Source organism: Bos grunniens, chromosome 19 (genome assembly GCF_055505025.1).
Source record: "Bos grunniens cultivar Pamir isolate PY7600 chromosome 19, Bosgru_T2T1.0, whole genome shotgun sequence".
In the NCBI taxonomy this organism is placed as follows: domain Eukaryota; kingdom Metazoa; phylum Chordata; class Mammalia; order Artiodactyla; family Bovidae; genus Bos; species Bos grunniens.
This window is the reverse complement of record NC_141183.1, coordinates 7,445,431-7,459,275: the sequence shown is the minus strand read 5'-3', so window position 1 is coordinate 7,459,275 and position 13,845 is coordinate 7,445,431. Positions and strand designations below refer to the sequence as shown.

Below are 13,845 nucleotides of genomic sequence, written 5' to 3'. Positions count from 1 at the left end.
ATTCAACAGACACATGGATAAACGGCTGTGGTCCACTTACACAACGGAACAATTTCCAGGTGTAAAAAAATATACAGTGTTCTGACACATGTTACAAAAGGGACAAACCCTGAAAATATGTTTAGTGCAATAACCCAGATGTAAAGGGAGATATTGTATGAGTCAACTTAGATGACATATCTAGAACAGGCAAATTCACAGAAGCAGAAATTATCCTGGAAGCTACCAGGGGCTGGAGGGAAGGAGGAGTGGGGTATGATTGTTGAACGGGTACAGAGTTCCTGCTGGTGATGAAACGATTTGGAGGGACTTCCCTGGTGGCTCAGACAGTAAAGAATCTGCCTGCGTGCAATGCAGGAGACCTGGGTGTGATCCCTGGTCAGGGAGCTATTAATAGATTCCACACACCACAACCAGTGATCCTGCATGCTTCAATTAAGACCCACTGCAGCCAAAAAAGAGAGAGAGAGTATTCTTGCTGCAGAGTGCAGAATGGACTAGAAAAAAGGACAGTTGGACTTTCCTGGTGGTCCAGTGGTTAAGAATCTGCCTGCCAATGTGAGAGATATGGGATCCAGGAAGATCCCAAGATCCAGGGATCTCCCTGGTCCAGGAAGATCCCACATACCATTGAGCAACTGAGCCTGTGAGCCACAACTGCCGAAGCCTGTGTTTGTACTCTAGAGCCCGCGCTCCGCAACAAGAGAAGCCACGGCCAAGAGAAGTGTTGCAGCACAATGAAGAGTAGCCCCTGCTTATTGCAACTAAAGAAAACCCACATGCAGCAATGAAGACCCAATGCAGCAAAAAAAAAAAAAAAAAAACACCAGTCAAGGAGTCAAGACAGCAGGTTTGAGTGCCCTCAGCAGGTAATGAGCTCCTCGTGGCTGGGGGCATTCAAGAAGAGACAGCAGAGGTATGGGCAGGGGTGTCGGGAAGAAGAGTCCAGTGCCTTTGGGATGCAGGCAGACAGACTTGCCTCGAGGCCCTATGTCTCCCAGAGCCTGCCCCGCCACGTTGAGGAGGCCTACAGTCTCAGCGCCCCCCACACACCTGGCCTGGAGCCCACGCACACGAGCCTGCATCCGCAGCAGGAGGCGGAGGCGCTGGTGGGAGATGCAGACGCGGAGGCCTCGGTGCAGGGTCAGCAGGGCCTGGGCGTGCTGCTGGGCCCGGCACTGCTCCAGCTGCTGCCAGCCCGGCTCCCGCAGCAGTACCTGGGGGCAGAGGTGTGGGCTGGAGGCAGGCCAGGTGTGCAGGCAGGGACCACCCTGCCCTTCTCCTGAGGCCTCAGCCTCCTTCCAGGCAACCCGTTCTCCTGGGGTGTCAGGGACGCCCAGCCCACTCTGTCTCCCCGCCACCTGGAAGGACCCCCAGATTCTGAGAGGATCCCAGAATGCTCCTCCCACTTGCCAGCCCTCCCTGCCTCTCTGCACACACACACCACCCACCTGGGTGGCTCCCAGGTGACAGAGGGGTGACTCAGCCGCCAGCACCTGGTTCAGGATGATGCCACACCTTTCCCGGTCAGAGAGCTCGCCCTGCTCCTCTGTCCCCAGGGCCCGGAACCTGCCCAGGGATGGATAACTCAAGTCAGAACAAGCACATGAGCACCTCTCCCCACACTCATTTGATCCTCGAGCCCCTTGGGTCCATTCAGTCTGTAAGTCATTCAACAATGATTATGGAAAGCACCTACGAAGTGCCAGACACCCAGGAGAGTTTTGCTAAGAGGAGGAGAGGTGCATAAATGCACAGAGGCGTGAAGAGGCGTGGGGGTGACGAATAGTGGAAGGAGACACAGATGGAGGGAGAGAAGGAGAGAGACAGAGAGCGGGAGAAGGGAGGACTGGACAGCCGGCCCAGGGTCCCTGGGAAAGTGGGTCCGTCTTCCCCAGAAGGAGCCCCAGGTCCTCCAGCCACTCCAGGTGGGCCTGCCTAGTGAGTCCTGGTCCTGAGGTGCCTGCTTCCCCCCATCCCGGGCCCTACCTGTCCAGGAAGGCCTGGAAGGGCAGGCGAATGGGGAAGTTGGCGCTGCGGGTACACACTGCCTCCAGGATGCCTGCCTGGCGCAGTTGTTCTGCCACATGATCCACGTCGAAGAGGCCTGGAAGCTGTGGCCAGGCAGTGCAGCAGAGCCAAAGACATGGAGTCGAGGGGCTCACAGCCATGGGGAGCACGGGGCAGGGGACGGGAGTGGCGAGGGTGCTGAGAGGGCAGGGCAGGGACGGGAGGGCTCTGAGGCCAGGTTCTGGGAGGGCTCACCTTTCCTGGATTGGGGTTGAGGCACTGGATGAAGCAGACATGGCTCCTCGTGGGTGGAAAGGGGAGTCACGTGAGCATAGACTGGCCCCCTATTCAAACTCCCGGGGGGTCAGGTGTGGGGGCACTATTCTCACCTGCCCAGCTGGGCTAGGAGGTCCCCCAGGGACTTCTGGAAACGAGCGGCCAGCGTGGGTTTGCCCCGTCCTCCCCCAAACTCATCAGGCTCTGCTTCCTGGAACAGGCAGCTCACCAGCTACGGGGGGAGACAGGGACTGCGGTGGCTCACCAGGCCTGTCCATAGCCCAGCCTGCTCCCCGTCCCCACTCCCTGGGGCGCTGCGGTGGGTCGGCCAAAGGCTCAAGGTGCCAGGATCTTGAAGGCCAGCCCCTTGGGCAAGACTGTCTGGGCGAGGAGGACAGAACAGGGTCGGGGGGTACAGGACGGCCAGCAGGGGCACCTGCAGCTGGCTCTGGGCAAGCATCTCCACCACTGCAGGGTCAAGACGATCCCGGTTTCTGTTTAGAAACTTGTGAACCTGCGAGAGACAATGTGAGGCGGGGAGGGGACGTCAAGGAGAGAAGGCGGGTGTGGAAGCCAGTCCCTTGGGCAAGTGACCCAGCCTCTTCCCTCTGTTAACAGTCCAACTTCAAAGGTGGCCTTTCATCTCACACCATGTACCAAAATCAACTCAAAATAGAAGGATCAAAGACCTAAATGTAAGACGTGAAACCATAAGACTCTTAGAATAAAACAAAGGGAGAAAGCTTCATGACACTGGATTTGGCAAGGATTTCCTGAATAGACACGAAAAGCACAGGCAACAAAGGAAAAATAGCTGGGTTTCATTAAAATGAAAACCTCTTGTGCATCAGAATATAGTGTTGAGAGTGAAAAGACAGCCCACAAAATGGAAGGAACTATCACATATCAGATAAGGGATTAATATCCAGATTAATATGCAGAACTCCTACAGTTCAGTTAAAAAAAAAACAACACAATTCAAAAATGGACAAAGGACTTGAATAGATATTTATCTAAGAAAAATACACAGATGACCAAGGAGCACATGAAGAGATGCTCAACATCATTAATCACTAGAGAAATGCAAATCAAAACCACAATGAGATACCACTTCCCACCCACAAGGATGACTTGTTCCACCCCAAACCAGTCACCCAAATATGCCATTTATACCACGCCCCGACCCCCTGAAACTCTCCTCCTGGGTAGGTGTGCAGTCATCATGAAACTCAGAAGGGGAAGAGGAGGTCTCTTTACTGAGTACCTCAGACGTGCCAGGCACCTGTCTCACCACTTCCATGTAATTACATCAATCCTCAGGACAATACTATAGGACAGGTTCCCCTTCCCATTTTACAGATGAGGACAATGGAGGCGCAGAAGGAGAAGCAGACTCCCTGAGGTCATCAGAGCCAGGTCCCATGCATACGCTCTGCCCCTCTGGGTCTGGAGGGTCCCAAGACCTTGACTCCCCCATCCCACAATGCTTGCCCAGAGCTCAGTGATCATGCCCTAGGTGAGGCAGAGGGGCCCAGGCAGAGAGAGATGGTTAAAGCCTTGGAAGATGCCTCCCCACACTTACCCCGCTCACCCGTCAGGTGACTCCCCAGGGTCACTCTGCCCTCACCCGATACCTGGTAGGTGACAGGCCCGGCATAATGTCGCACGGTGAAGATGGGAAGGGGCAGCTGGGGCTTGGTGTAGTGCGGGTGGTCGCCATGGTGATAATGGCACTTCTGCAGGAAGGTGTGGTCCGTGGCCTGATGAAAGGAAGAGATGCTCAGGCCTCTGCAGGTGTGGCTCCCCTGGTGGGGCTGTGCCTCTCTCCCCTGCCCCACAAAACCACAGCACTGAACACACGGTGAGCTTCAGTTTGGTCTCCGAGCTTTTTTAGGAGGTCGCTCCATATCTGAGTCTTTATAAAGGGCACGACCTCTTTCCCAGGGACTATTTTGAACGATCAAGAAAAAACACGGAAGACTTGCACACCTCAGTCAATAAGATTTGGCAGCTTAGAGACGTTTGATAAAATTATTTAAAACAAACGGGTCTGGGGGATTTGAAGGCAGTTTTGGCAATGACTCCTGGGAGTCTGGTCTCACAGTTACAGGTGTTTCTGAGCAAGTTTTTCAAAGATACTCTTAAGAACCCATCCAGGGACTTCCCTGGCAGGCCAGTGGTTAAGAGCCTGTGCTTCCAATGCCAGGAGTGTGGGTTTGATCCCTGGTCAGAGAAGTAGGATCCCATATGCCGTGTAATGTGGCCAAGAAAATAAAAAAGGGGGAAGGATACAGTACATTTAAATGAAACATTAAATAGATGGGATGTGTTTTTTTTTTTAAAGATTCACATATAAAAAAGTCATCCAGTAAGAGGCTATTTTATGGAGTTTAAGAACTTATAACAAAGACTCCTGATGAACCCCCAAGCCCCTCGCGCAGACTGCAGAGTCTGCACCACCTGGCCCCTCAGGCACGATGGTCCCCCTCCTGCAGCGAGGACTCTCAGAGAGGTCAGCATTTCACTCAGGGTTATCCGGAGACTAGAGATCTGAACCCAGTGTGGCCACTGCCTTCCCAAGCTGTGCTGAGGGCCTGCGGGCAAGGTCCCAGGACCTCAGACTTCATTTCTCCCCTGAGAGGCACTGCTGGCTCTGGCTTGGTCACCAGGCACCCCCCACTCCTGTCCCCCAACACGAAGGGCTCACCTGGGACAGCCATGTCTGGGCATCCAGGATACTCAGGAGGCTGTGTGGCTGGTCTACCAGGAAGTCCAGGCAGGACTCCTGTGGAGCCTGCGGGATGGGCACCCAGGGTAGCAACTCCCTCCGACACTCCTCCTGGGAACAGCCAGCACTTGGTTTGTGGAGATCACCCGTGTCCATGGGGGGCCTCATCTGAGCCAGAGTAGGGCTGACCCTCCCATTATATAGATGAGCAAACTGAGGCTCGGAAGACTGAGACGGCCTACAGCAAGGGGGCTCTGGGGCAGGGCTCTCAGTGCAGTGCTCTCTCTCCCCCAGGAATGGCCTCTGTTCTAGGAAACAGCTGGGCATCCCCAGCCTCCTCCAAGCCCAGTCCCATACCTCCTCCTGGGCCAGCAGCAGCCGATTGCACCACAGCTGCAGGCGCTCGCTGCCCAGGTTGTTGTACAGCTGCTCCAGACCGTTGACCCGCAGGGCCTGGGGGCACGTGAGCAGTGAGGTGGGCACCTACATGAGGTGGGGGGGCCAGGGCAGCTAGGGGGGCCAGCACACAGGCCTGGTGCCCTTCTCCCTGCTCCCACCGCTGCCCACATTCTCCCAGCACCAGGCAGGATGCTGCCCCAGGGCTGATGCTGCCACCTCCAGGGTCAAGTCCAAAGACCCTGGCCTAGTGTGCGGCCGCCTCAGTGCTGCCCCAGCCCCAGTTGGGCCTCCCCTCCAGCAAGCTGTCCCCCTGCCTTCTGCCTCAGCACTGCTGTGAGCCTTCAGGCATCTGATCACAGCCATCCTGTGGTCTGGAAGGCACCTTTTCCTACAGCCTAGCTCAGGGACCATCCGAATGCCACATTCTCATAAGCAGAGTTCCAGGCTGCTGCTCCCAAGAAGCCTTCCGGGAGTCCTCCTGTTAGAATTCCAGGCTCCTTCCTCTGTGCCCCCAACACTTGACCAGCAAGCCTAGCAGAGCCCCTGCTTCATGCAGCTTTGTACAGAGTTTTGTACATGCTCTAAAATACACACAAATGTGCATATGAATATACATAAACACATACAGGTGCCGTGGAGAGGAGGCAAGAGCAGAGGACAGTGACCGGTGCCCATCTCATCCCTCCTCCCTGGCCTGAGGGGGCCGGATATTCTGGGAAGGGGTGACGAGCTTATGGAAACTCAGGGTGATTTGTGGGAGTCCCTTTCTCCCCCCGCCTGTTGGACACAGGAAGTGAGGCTGACCAATCCTGGGGTCTTTCACCACCTCAAGGCTCCATGAGACTCTGCAACAAGGCCAAGCAGCTAGGACTCTCCAGAGGTGATATCATGACTGGACGGGGCAGACGGCTGCACCTACGGAGCCTGCAGTGTCTCATGGACCATCTTACGGTCAGAGAGGCAAGCAGTGCATGAGTGTGCCCCACAGAAGAGCTGCTGGAGTCCCCAGGAATATCCAGGATGAGGTGGACACCCCTTTCTGGGCCCCACCCTCAGGGTGACCTCAAAGCCGTAGACATCGATGACAGTGATGGTAACCGTGCTGCCTGCCTCCACAGGGGACGCCAGCCGCGCGTTGGCCATCCTCAGAAGCCAGGTGAAGAGCCGTGCGTACAGGGCCTTGGCCAGGGTGTCCCTGGGGGCACGGTGAGTGAGCCCCGTGCAGCAGGGGCCAGGCCCACTCCCAGCTCTCTCATGTCCCCAGGGCTACCTGGCATCGATGGCGCTTTCCACGGGCAGGGATCTCGAGACCTGGCCATAGGGTGTCTCCTGAGGGCAGAGAATGTGCAGCTGGTGTGCCAGGCCCAAGGCCCACCCCGGGGCTCCCCAAGCCTTTGGGTGGTCTGCTCAGGACCCCCAAGCTCACCGTGACCCTCCGGGTGACTGCTCCCTCCAGGCGCTCGGGCGGCACCTGCAGCAGCCGGGCTGCAGCATGGATCTCAGCCCAGCTGGACACGGCGGCCACCTCCTGGAACTCCCTCTGGACGGAGGCGGGAGGGAGGAAGGAGCACTCTGCTTGTGGACTGGCTGCTTCCCATGGACGGGGGCAGCGCCACGCTCAGACCGGAAAGGTGCCCGTGACCCAGAGGTAGACCTGGGTGGGCGGGGGGTGGCTAGCTCTGGAGTCTGAGAGCCTGAGTGTGAATCCGACTTTACCTCTGTGCTAGCTGGTGGCCCCGACCAGTCTCTTCCTCTCTCTGAGCCTCCACTGTCTTGTCGTTAGAGGGGAAATAATAAGCTTTATATGACGGTGTTCTCAGGAGCACTAAATGGACTTCCCCGGTGGTCCAGTGGCTTAGACTCCATGCTCCCAATGCAAGGGGCCTAGGTTTGATCCCTGGTCAGGGAACTAGATCCCTCATGCCATAACTAAGAGCTGGTGCAACCAAATAAATATTAAAAAAAAAAGAAACTCTATGTAGGGAATTCCCTGATGGTCCAGTGGTGAGGACTCTGCTCTGTCACTGCTGAGGGTATAAGTTTGATCCCTGGTTGGGGAACTAAGATCATGCAAAGTGCTCGGTGTAGACCCCCCACCCAAATACACACACACACACGTGAAGTCCCAGGTACATCATAGCCGCTCAGTTAACATCAAGCGCCCGTCTTAGGGTGGGGCCTTAGTGGGATGGGATTAGTATAGAGGCAGAAGACCCTAGTCTCAGTTTTCTTGTTTATAAGATGGAAATCCAAAACCACTACAATATTGTAAAGTAATTAGCCTCCAATTAAAATGAATAAATTTATAAAAAAAAAAAAGATGGAAATCCATCCACTTTCCGGGACAGCAGTGAGGCCCTGCGGGTGGCCTCCTGCACCCTGAGGTTACCACCGGTGATGCAGACGAGCCAAACCACCAAACCAGCACCTCCACAGAAGCTCACCTCTGACGAGGAGAAGCAGATGTTGCCCAGCTGCAGGACGGAGGCCAGCACAGCCCAGACGGCGGTCAGCTCCTCGGTGCACAAGCCCAGCGCCTGCAGGGCCCTCACCAGTCCTGTGAAGTCCTGGGCATCGTCCTTGTCCTGGAGCCTGCAGGCGCAGCCCTGCCAAGCACAGCAGAGCTCGGGGTGAGGGGCCTGCTGAGCCTCCCTCAGCCTCCCTCGCCTAGGCCCTGAGCAGGCCCTGTCACCCGGCACTGGGGAGCGCCTCCCCTCACCTGGTTGAGGTAGTAGTAGGTCTCTGGCCCCTGCAGGGAGAGCTGCTCTCGTTCCACGGGGTCCAGCCCCGCCAACAGCTCATAAAAAACATGGAAGCTCCGCTCAGCCTGGGCCTTGGGGGAGAAGGACTGGCTTAGGGGGAGCGGCAGCCGGGTCTTGTGCCCCGGGGAGCAAGGACAAGCCCCTGGGGGAAGGCAGGCCAGGGGAACGAGGGGTCACAGCGCCTCCCTCTCCCCTGCGCTGGGAGCAGCGGGCCGGGGTCGTACCTGAAACACCACCCTCGAGGTCTCGAGCAGGTGATGTGACACAGAAGCACCTACGACGACCCCCCTGTGGGCACAGGACACAGTGAGGGTGCCCAGGGTACACGCGGCCCAGGGCCCACCGAGGGCTGGACCCAAGGGTGGCAGTCTCGGGTTCCCAATCTGGGGAACCGGCCGTGGGTGCCCCTGCCCACCTGGACCCCCGTCACTCACTGCTGCAGGCAGAGGCCCAGGACCTGGCCGAAGCGGCTGGCATTGGCGTTGAGGACTGTCTTGGCATGGCCAAAACTGCTGAGCAGGGGCAGCACGGTGTCCAGCTGGGTGGGCGGGGGGGACATTCAAGTATCTCTGGGCGCAGCAGCCCCGAATGAGGCATCCCAGACGAGGACAGTACGTGGGGGCTCTGTCGGCCCACAGAGGGGTCGGTCTCCCCAGCCCACCCTGCCCCGCAGTAGGCCATGCCTGGGGCTGCCCCCGAGGAGAAGCCAGAGGCCTGAAGACCACTCTCCTGGCCCAGAGGAGTGGGAAGGTCCCTCTTGGACCCCTGGGCATGACGAGCTGCCCCTCACCGGACACCCTCTCTCCCTTTGCTCCCACTCCAGGCTGTGTAGGAACTGCACCATCTTTTTGGCTGCCTCTGTCTTCCCAGAGCCGCTGTGCCCACTGCAGGAGAGAAGGGCTGGCAGGGCCTCCAGGAAGGGGCACATAGGGTGACCCCTAAATGAGCCCCAAAGCGGGGATGTGCCCACCTGGAAGTGATTCCCACCCTAAGGGAGGCTCCCAGAAATACAGAAACATAGATCCAGGGCAAGGAGGCCAAATAGAAAAAAAGTCCCCAAGGGCACTGTCTTAGCAAGGCCAGAGCTGCTGCCCAGCAGTGGACCCGACAGGCAATTTCAAATACGGACCTCACATTGCCCTCCTCCCAGCCCTCAGCGTGGCCTGAGGGCTCAGCCACCACTCACCCCAGAAGGATGCAGGTGGCCTGCCCAGTGCTTTCAGACAGGCTATACGCCGATGCCACAACGGCAAAGATGTGTCTGGGGGGGGAGAGTGGAAGCAGATGAGAGAGAAGGTTACCAGCGACGCCAGGTCCTGCCCACAGTTCCCTTGACTTCAGTCAGTGTGACATGCTGGGGTAGCCACCCGGTGGGTGCCTAGTGGGGCAAGTTCACATACGGGGTGGTGTTGGGGGTCTTCCCAGGGCGGTAGCTGGCCAGGACCTCAGGTGCGTAGAGAGGCAGGGCCCGGCGGGGGTTCAGAGCGAGCAGGAGGGGCCCCCCGAAGGTCTAGGAAGACAGTGAAAGCTCTCATCAGAATGTGGAGGGAGCAGGGTTCAGCACCCAGCCTAGGGAGGATGGAGGGGGACACTCTGGGGGGTGTGTGCCCAGAGGGCCCTCTGACCCCAGGGGAAAAGGAATTCCAGACCACCACCCACTCCTGGGTCCCCCGTACGTAGATTCGGCCCAGGTGAAACCTCTTCTTCAGACACAGCAGCACGGAGCTGTCGCACACTGGCCTGCAGGGCCGTGGGGTGGAGGAGAGGGGAGTTGGGAGCAGAAAGAGGTCCTGGGTTAGCTGGCTGCAGAGACACCTCCACCAAGTCCCGCAGCCTCTCCAAGCCTGTCCATAACACAGCTCTCCCCCGACTCGCCTCTGCTGAACAAGAGATCCTACCGTGGGGGCTACAGGCAGGACTAGGCTGCTGAGCCAGAAGGAAGCTTTGTGCCAATTAGAGAAAAAAAGGGCATCTGAATTCTCACCCCTCTCCTATCCCTTCCAGCCTGACGACCCTGTATGGCAAAACCCCTTCGAAGGAGACCCTCCATAAAAATCGGAGGTAGGGTGGAACAGGAGAAGGTGTGACCCAGGCAGGGCAGGTTTGGGGCCGCGCCCACTCACCGCAGCCGGGCCAGGTCCTCGGTGTCTTCCAGGCCTTCCCCCACGGTCCAGCCGTCGGCGCCGCTGGGAAAAGGAGGCTCCTCCGGGCCGGGCACGAGACTCAGCTCCAGGTCCCTCTCCAGCGCCTCCTCCACCTCGTCCTCTGGCTCCCACCGATCCCTCAAGGACCCGCGGGCGCCGGGGCTTCCCTCCGGCAGCCGGCGGGTCTCCAAGGTGAGTCGGGGCAGCAGTGCTTCGGTGCCAAGCCTGGGGTCCTTGTGAGGGTCCGAGCCCTCTGCCCAATGCACCGGAGCCGCGGCTCCCAAGGTCTCGGGCTCCGCTTCGCTGCTGGAGCCGCTCTCGTCGACTGGGGGCTCTTCGTGGGGATTCGGGCCAAGAGAGCCGCGGGGGTACTCCGCCACCCCTTCTACACTGGCCCTGCGCCCTGCACTGTCCGCAGACGCCCCAGCACAGGACCAATCGCGCCCCTCCCCGGCGGGGGCGTCCGCGGACCCTTCCTCTGAGCTCCTGGGGAACACAACGGCGAACTTGGGATCTGGAGTCGGGTCCTCGTCCTCCGATGGGTCGTGAGCTGGGCTTTCTGCAACCTGCGGGGAACTCGGGCCGCCGCCAGGGGGAGGCCTTGGTCGCCCCCACAGCCCCGCGACGCCCGCCAGGCTCAGCGCTAGACGGCGGCGGCGCGGCCCCTGCCCGCGGCTCGTCCCCTCGCTGGTCCCGGGGCCCCGCGCGCCGCCCGCGCGCCGCTGGAGCCGCAGCCGCAGCCACCGCAGGAGCCCCAGGGCCCGCGCTACGCGCACGAGCCGGTCCTTGAGGCTGCCGCGGCGGGGCCCGGCGGCCTGGGGAGCGGGGTCCGGCGGGGGCCTCGCGCGGAGCCCGCGGAGCGCCACTAGGGCGGCCAGCGGCGCTGCGGCCCGCGGCCCGTCTCCCCCAGACCCCTCGTTGCTCACGCCCACCGCCTCGTGCGCCTTCCCCATCACCTTTCCAATCTGGCGGCGCTGACCCCGAGCGGTCGAGACCTCGGCTCTTTCGGGCGGGGCGCCCCTCGGCTCAGCTTCGGGCTGCACCCCATCGTCTCTTGCATCCCCGCCCTGCCTGGGGTCCTGAGAACCCCACGAGCTCCGGGGGATGCAGGCGGGGCTGCCCTCGAGGGGGCTGGAAGCTGCGGCTTTTCTGTTCGGGTCAGCCTCGCTGGCCTCAGGGGCCCCGCGGGTCGTTCCTGGGGCTGCTCCTGGGCTCCGGCACGGCCCGGCCCCCTCCTGACTCGAGTCTGGGTCTGTCCCGGAATCCTCGGTCTCTCCCTGGGGCCTCGCCCCCGACGATCCTGCTGGGCTCTGGGGCTGCGAGGGGGGCTTGTCACTGCCTCTGCCGTCGCTGCTGCTTGGGCTGTCGCTGTTCTGGGGAGCTCCTGGCGCCTCCAGCGCTGACTCTGCGCTGGTTTGAGTGCCCCCCGAGCCCATGTCCGTTTGCTCCAAGTTGGGCCTCCGCTCTGGGGTCCCACCACCTTGGCTGTGGCTCTCCTGGGCCTCGTGGGCTTCGCTGTCCAGGCAGGAGCTGGCCCTGTCTCCCCCCGATGTGTCCCCGTTGAGGCTCCGTGTCTCTTGGCGGCCCCGCTGAGCCGAGCGTCCCCGTTGTTTTCCTCTCCTTCTGCCGCGGTCGTGCTCGCGTGTCCTTCCTCCTCCTTGGAGACCCTTCTCCTCCAGGTGCCCCCCGTGGCCGTCCCCCCGCTTGCCCCTCTCCTTAGCCCGGCATCCCCCACGGGCATGCCCGCTGCCTCCTCTCCCCTTGGCGTCTGGCGGCGGCCCTGCCTCTGCTTGTCTGTAGTCCCTGTTCTTCCCTACAGTGGGCTTCCTGTGGGCACCGGGGGGCTCCTGGCCTCGCCTGGCGCTGGGCTCCCTGTGGGCCTTATGGTGGCCCTTTCGGTGTTCCCGGCTGGGCACGCTGTCTGTGCTGGCAGACCCAGATTCCTGCTCCCCCGAGGGGGGCCTCCCGGGTCCCTCCGGGCGCTGGGGCGCTTTGCCCTTGCTCCTGCCCATGGCTTCCTGGTGTCTGTCTCCTCTTCTCGCCTCAGGAGCCGGCTGCCCGCAGACGTGCCCTCAGCAGCACACCACACGGGCTCTGCGCTAATGGGGGCTACAGGCTCCATCTACCCGCCCCCCACATCTCCCGCCTTACCAGAGGGCATCAATAATGCAGGTGGCTGCCGGTCCTGACCTCCTCCGCCAACAATAGAGAGGAGGCCAATCAGGAAAGAAGAGCTGCAGGTGCGGACAAAGGCCGTGGACAGGGCAACCCTGCTGCCCTGAGTTGCTGCCAGCCTGGCCAGCCTGGCACTGGGCCAGATCGAGGGGGCCTGCCCTCTGCTCTTGCCTCACTACTTTGGCATCAGGGGGTGGGGGCAGGTGCCAAAAGAACCTGTTTGGGTCATCCTCCTCGTCCTGGGGGGCTCTAGGGGACCCACCCTCCTCCCTTAGCCCCTTGGAGGCTGGAACCAGGCTGACCTTGGTGCACGGCCAGAACCCAGTGAGGGTTGTTAGTTTTGTTGTTGTTCTAGATTGTGAAATATGATTTAAAGAAAACTGCATAAAACATAAATGTACACCTTGGACTGGTGTGAAGTAAGTAAATGTTTCTTAGTCATGGAACATAACCAGACCCCACTAAATTCCTGAGCACCCACATGTGTGTGTTGCTCTAATATTTAATTTTTTTGAACAGGTAGTCCGGAAGATGAAAGTTTCCCATTCCTGACCCACAGCTATTCATTGTCCCCTGAGGTTACCCATTTCTTGTATTTCCTTCCAGAGCTATCCAGGCAGAGAAAAGCAAGTATTATTTTTCCCTTTGAGAACAGGTGGAAGCTTTTCTAGCTCATGGTGCTTCATTCTAACAGATTAACTTGGAGATTTCATAATAGTAAAAATCTTTTTTTTTACAACTTCGTAATATTCCAGCAAATGAATGTGCCAGAGTTCAACCAATTCTTTATTGATAGTGTGAAAATTAATAAAGGAAACACTCACTAAATGGAGGCCAGCGGCCAGAAGGGGGAGTCCTTATACACTTAACCAGTTCACCTCGGTATAGATCCCAAGAGAAAAAATGTACTTTGGACCTCAGGCAGGAAGCGACAGAACTTTACTGCTGCCAGCTGGAGGAAGAAAGTTTTTCCCCTTGCCTGGCAATAGCGCAGCCAATGAGAAACTGTCAAACTAAGCCAATGAAAAGCTGCTATACTTCAAACTCCCAATTTCCTCCTATGGACTTTTTGTTTATAACAGCCTCTCCCAACTTCCCTTTTTCCTCTATAAAAGAGGTTCCTTTATAAAAAGTTTTCTTTCCTGCAGAGGTGTGTGTAGTTGGCATTAATTGCTGTCCCATGTTGTAATTCTTTGCTGGTAAAATAATTGGCTCTTAAAATTATTTTAGGTTAACAGACTTTTACGATTGAAATGGAGGCTGCCTTCATCTAACCTTTTGCTTCAATTACAGACAACATTGAAACCCTCTGTGTCCAGGCCGAATCAATTCCTAGAAGTGGAATTGCGAG

General features: G+C 58.6%; 1 protein-coding gene across 1 annotated transcript in view; it reads right to left on the bottom strand.

Moving 5' to 3' along the window:
• Positions 1-12,424, bottom strand: part of MYO15B (myosin XVB) — a 29,910-nt gene extending 17,486 nt beyond the window's left edge. The window contains exons 1-21 of the mRNA XM_086356140.1: positions 10,299-12,424; positions 9,852-9,915; positions 9,576-9,685; positions 9,362-9,436; positions 8,966-9,059; positions 8,610-8,713; positions 8,400-8,463; positions 8,133-8,246; positions 7,858-8,019; positions 6,840-6,953; positions 6,684-6,742; positions 6,476-6,608; positions 5,372-5,467; positions 4,994-5,125; positions 3,921-4,046; positions 2,723-2,800; positions 2,400-2,518; positions 2,266-2,311; positions 1,990-2,114; positions 1,452-1,569; positions 1,054-1,217 (exon numbers count right to left, since the gene is read on the bottom strand). Coding sequence (XP_086212266.1) covers positions 1,054-1,217; positions 1,452-1,569; positions 1,990-2,114; positions 2,266-2,311; positions 2,400-2,518; positions 2,723-2,800; positions 3,921-4,046; positions 4,994-5,125; positions 5,372-5,467; positions 6,476-6,608; positions 6,684-6,742; positions 6,840-6,953; positions 7,858-8,019; positions 8,133-8,246; positions 8,400-8,463; positions 8,610-8,713; positions 8,966-9,059; positions 9,362-9,436; positions 9,576-9,685; positions 9,852-9,915; positions 10,299-12,331 — 4,130 coding nt within the window. The 5' untranslated portion in view covers positions 12,332-12,424. The remainder of the gene's footprint in view (positions 1-1,053; positions 1,218-1,451; positions 1,570-1,989; positions 2,115-2,265; positions 2,312-2,399; positions 2,519-2,722; positions 2,801-3,920; positions 4,047-4,993; positions 5,126-5,371; positions 5,468-6,475; positions 6,609-6,683; positions 6,743-6,839; positions 6,954-7,857; positions 8,020-8,132; positions 8,247-8,399; positions 8,464-8,609; positions 8,714-8,965; positions 9,060-9,361; positions 9,437-9,575; positions 9,686-9,851; positions 9,916-10,298) is intronic.
• Between the last annotated feature and the right edge of the window lie 1,421 nt (positions 12,425-13,845).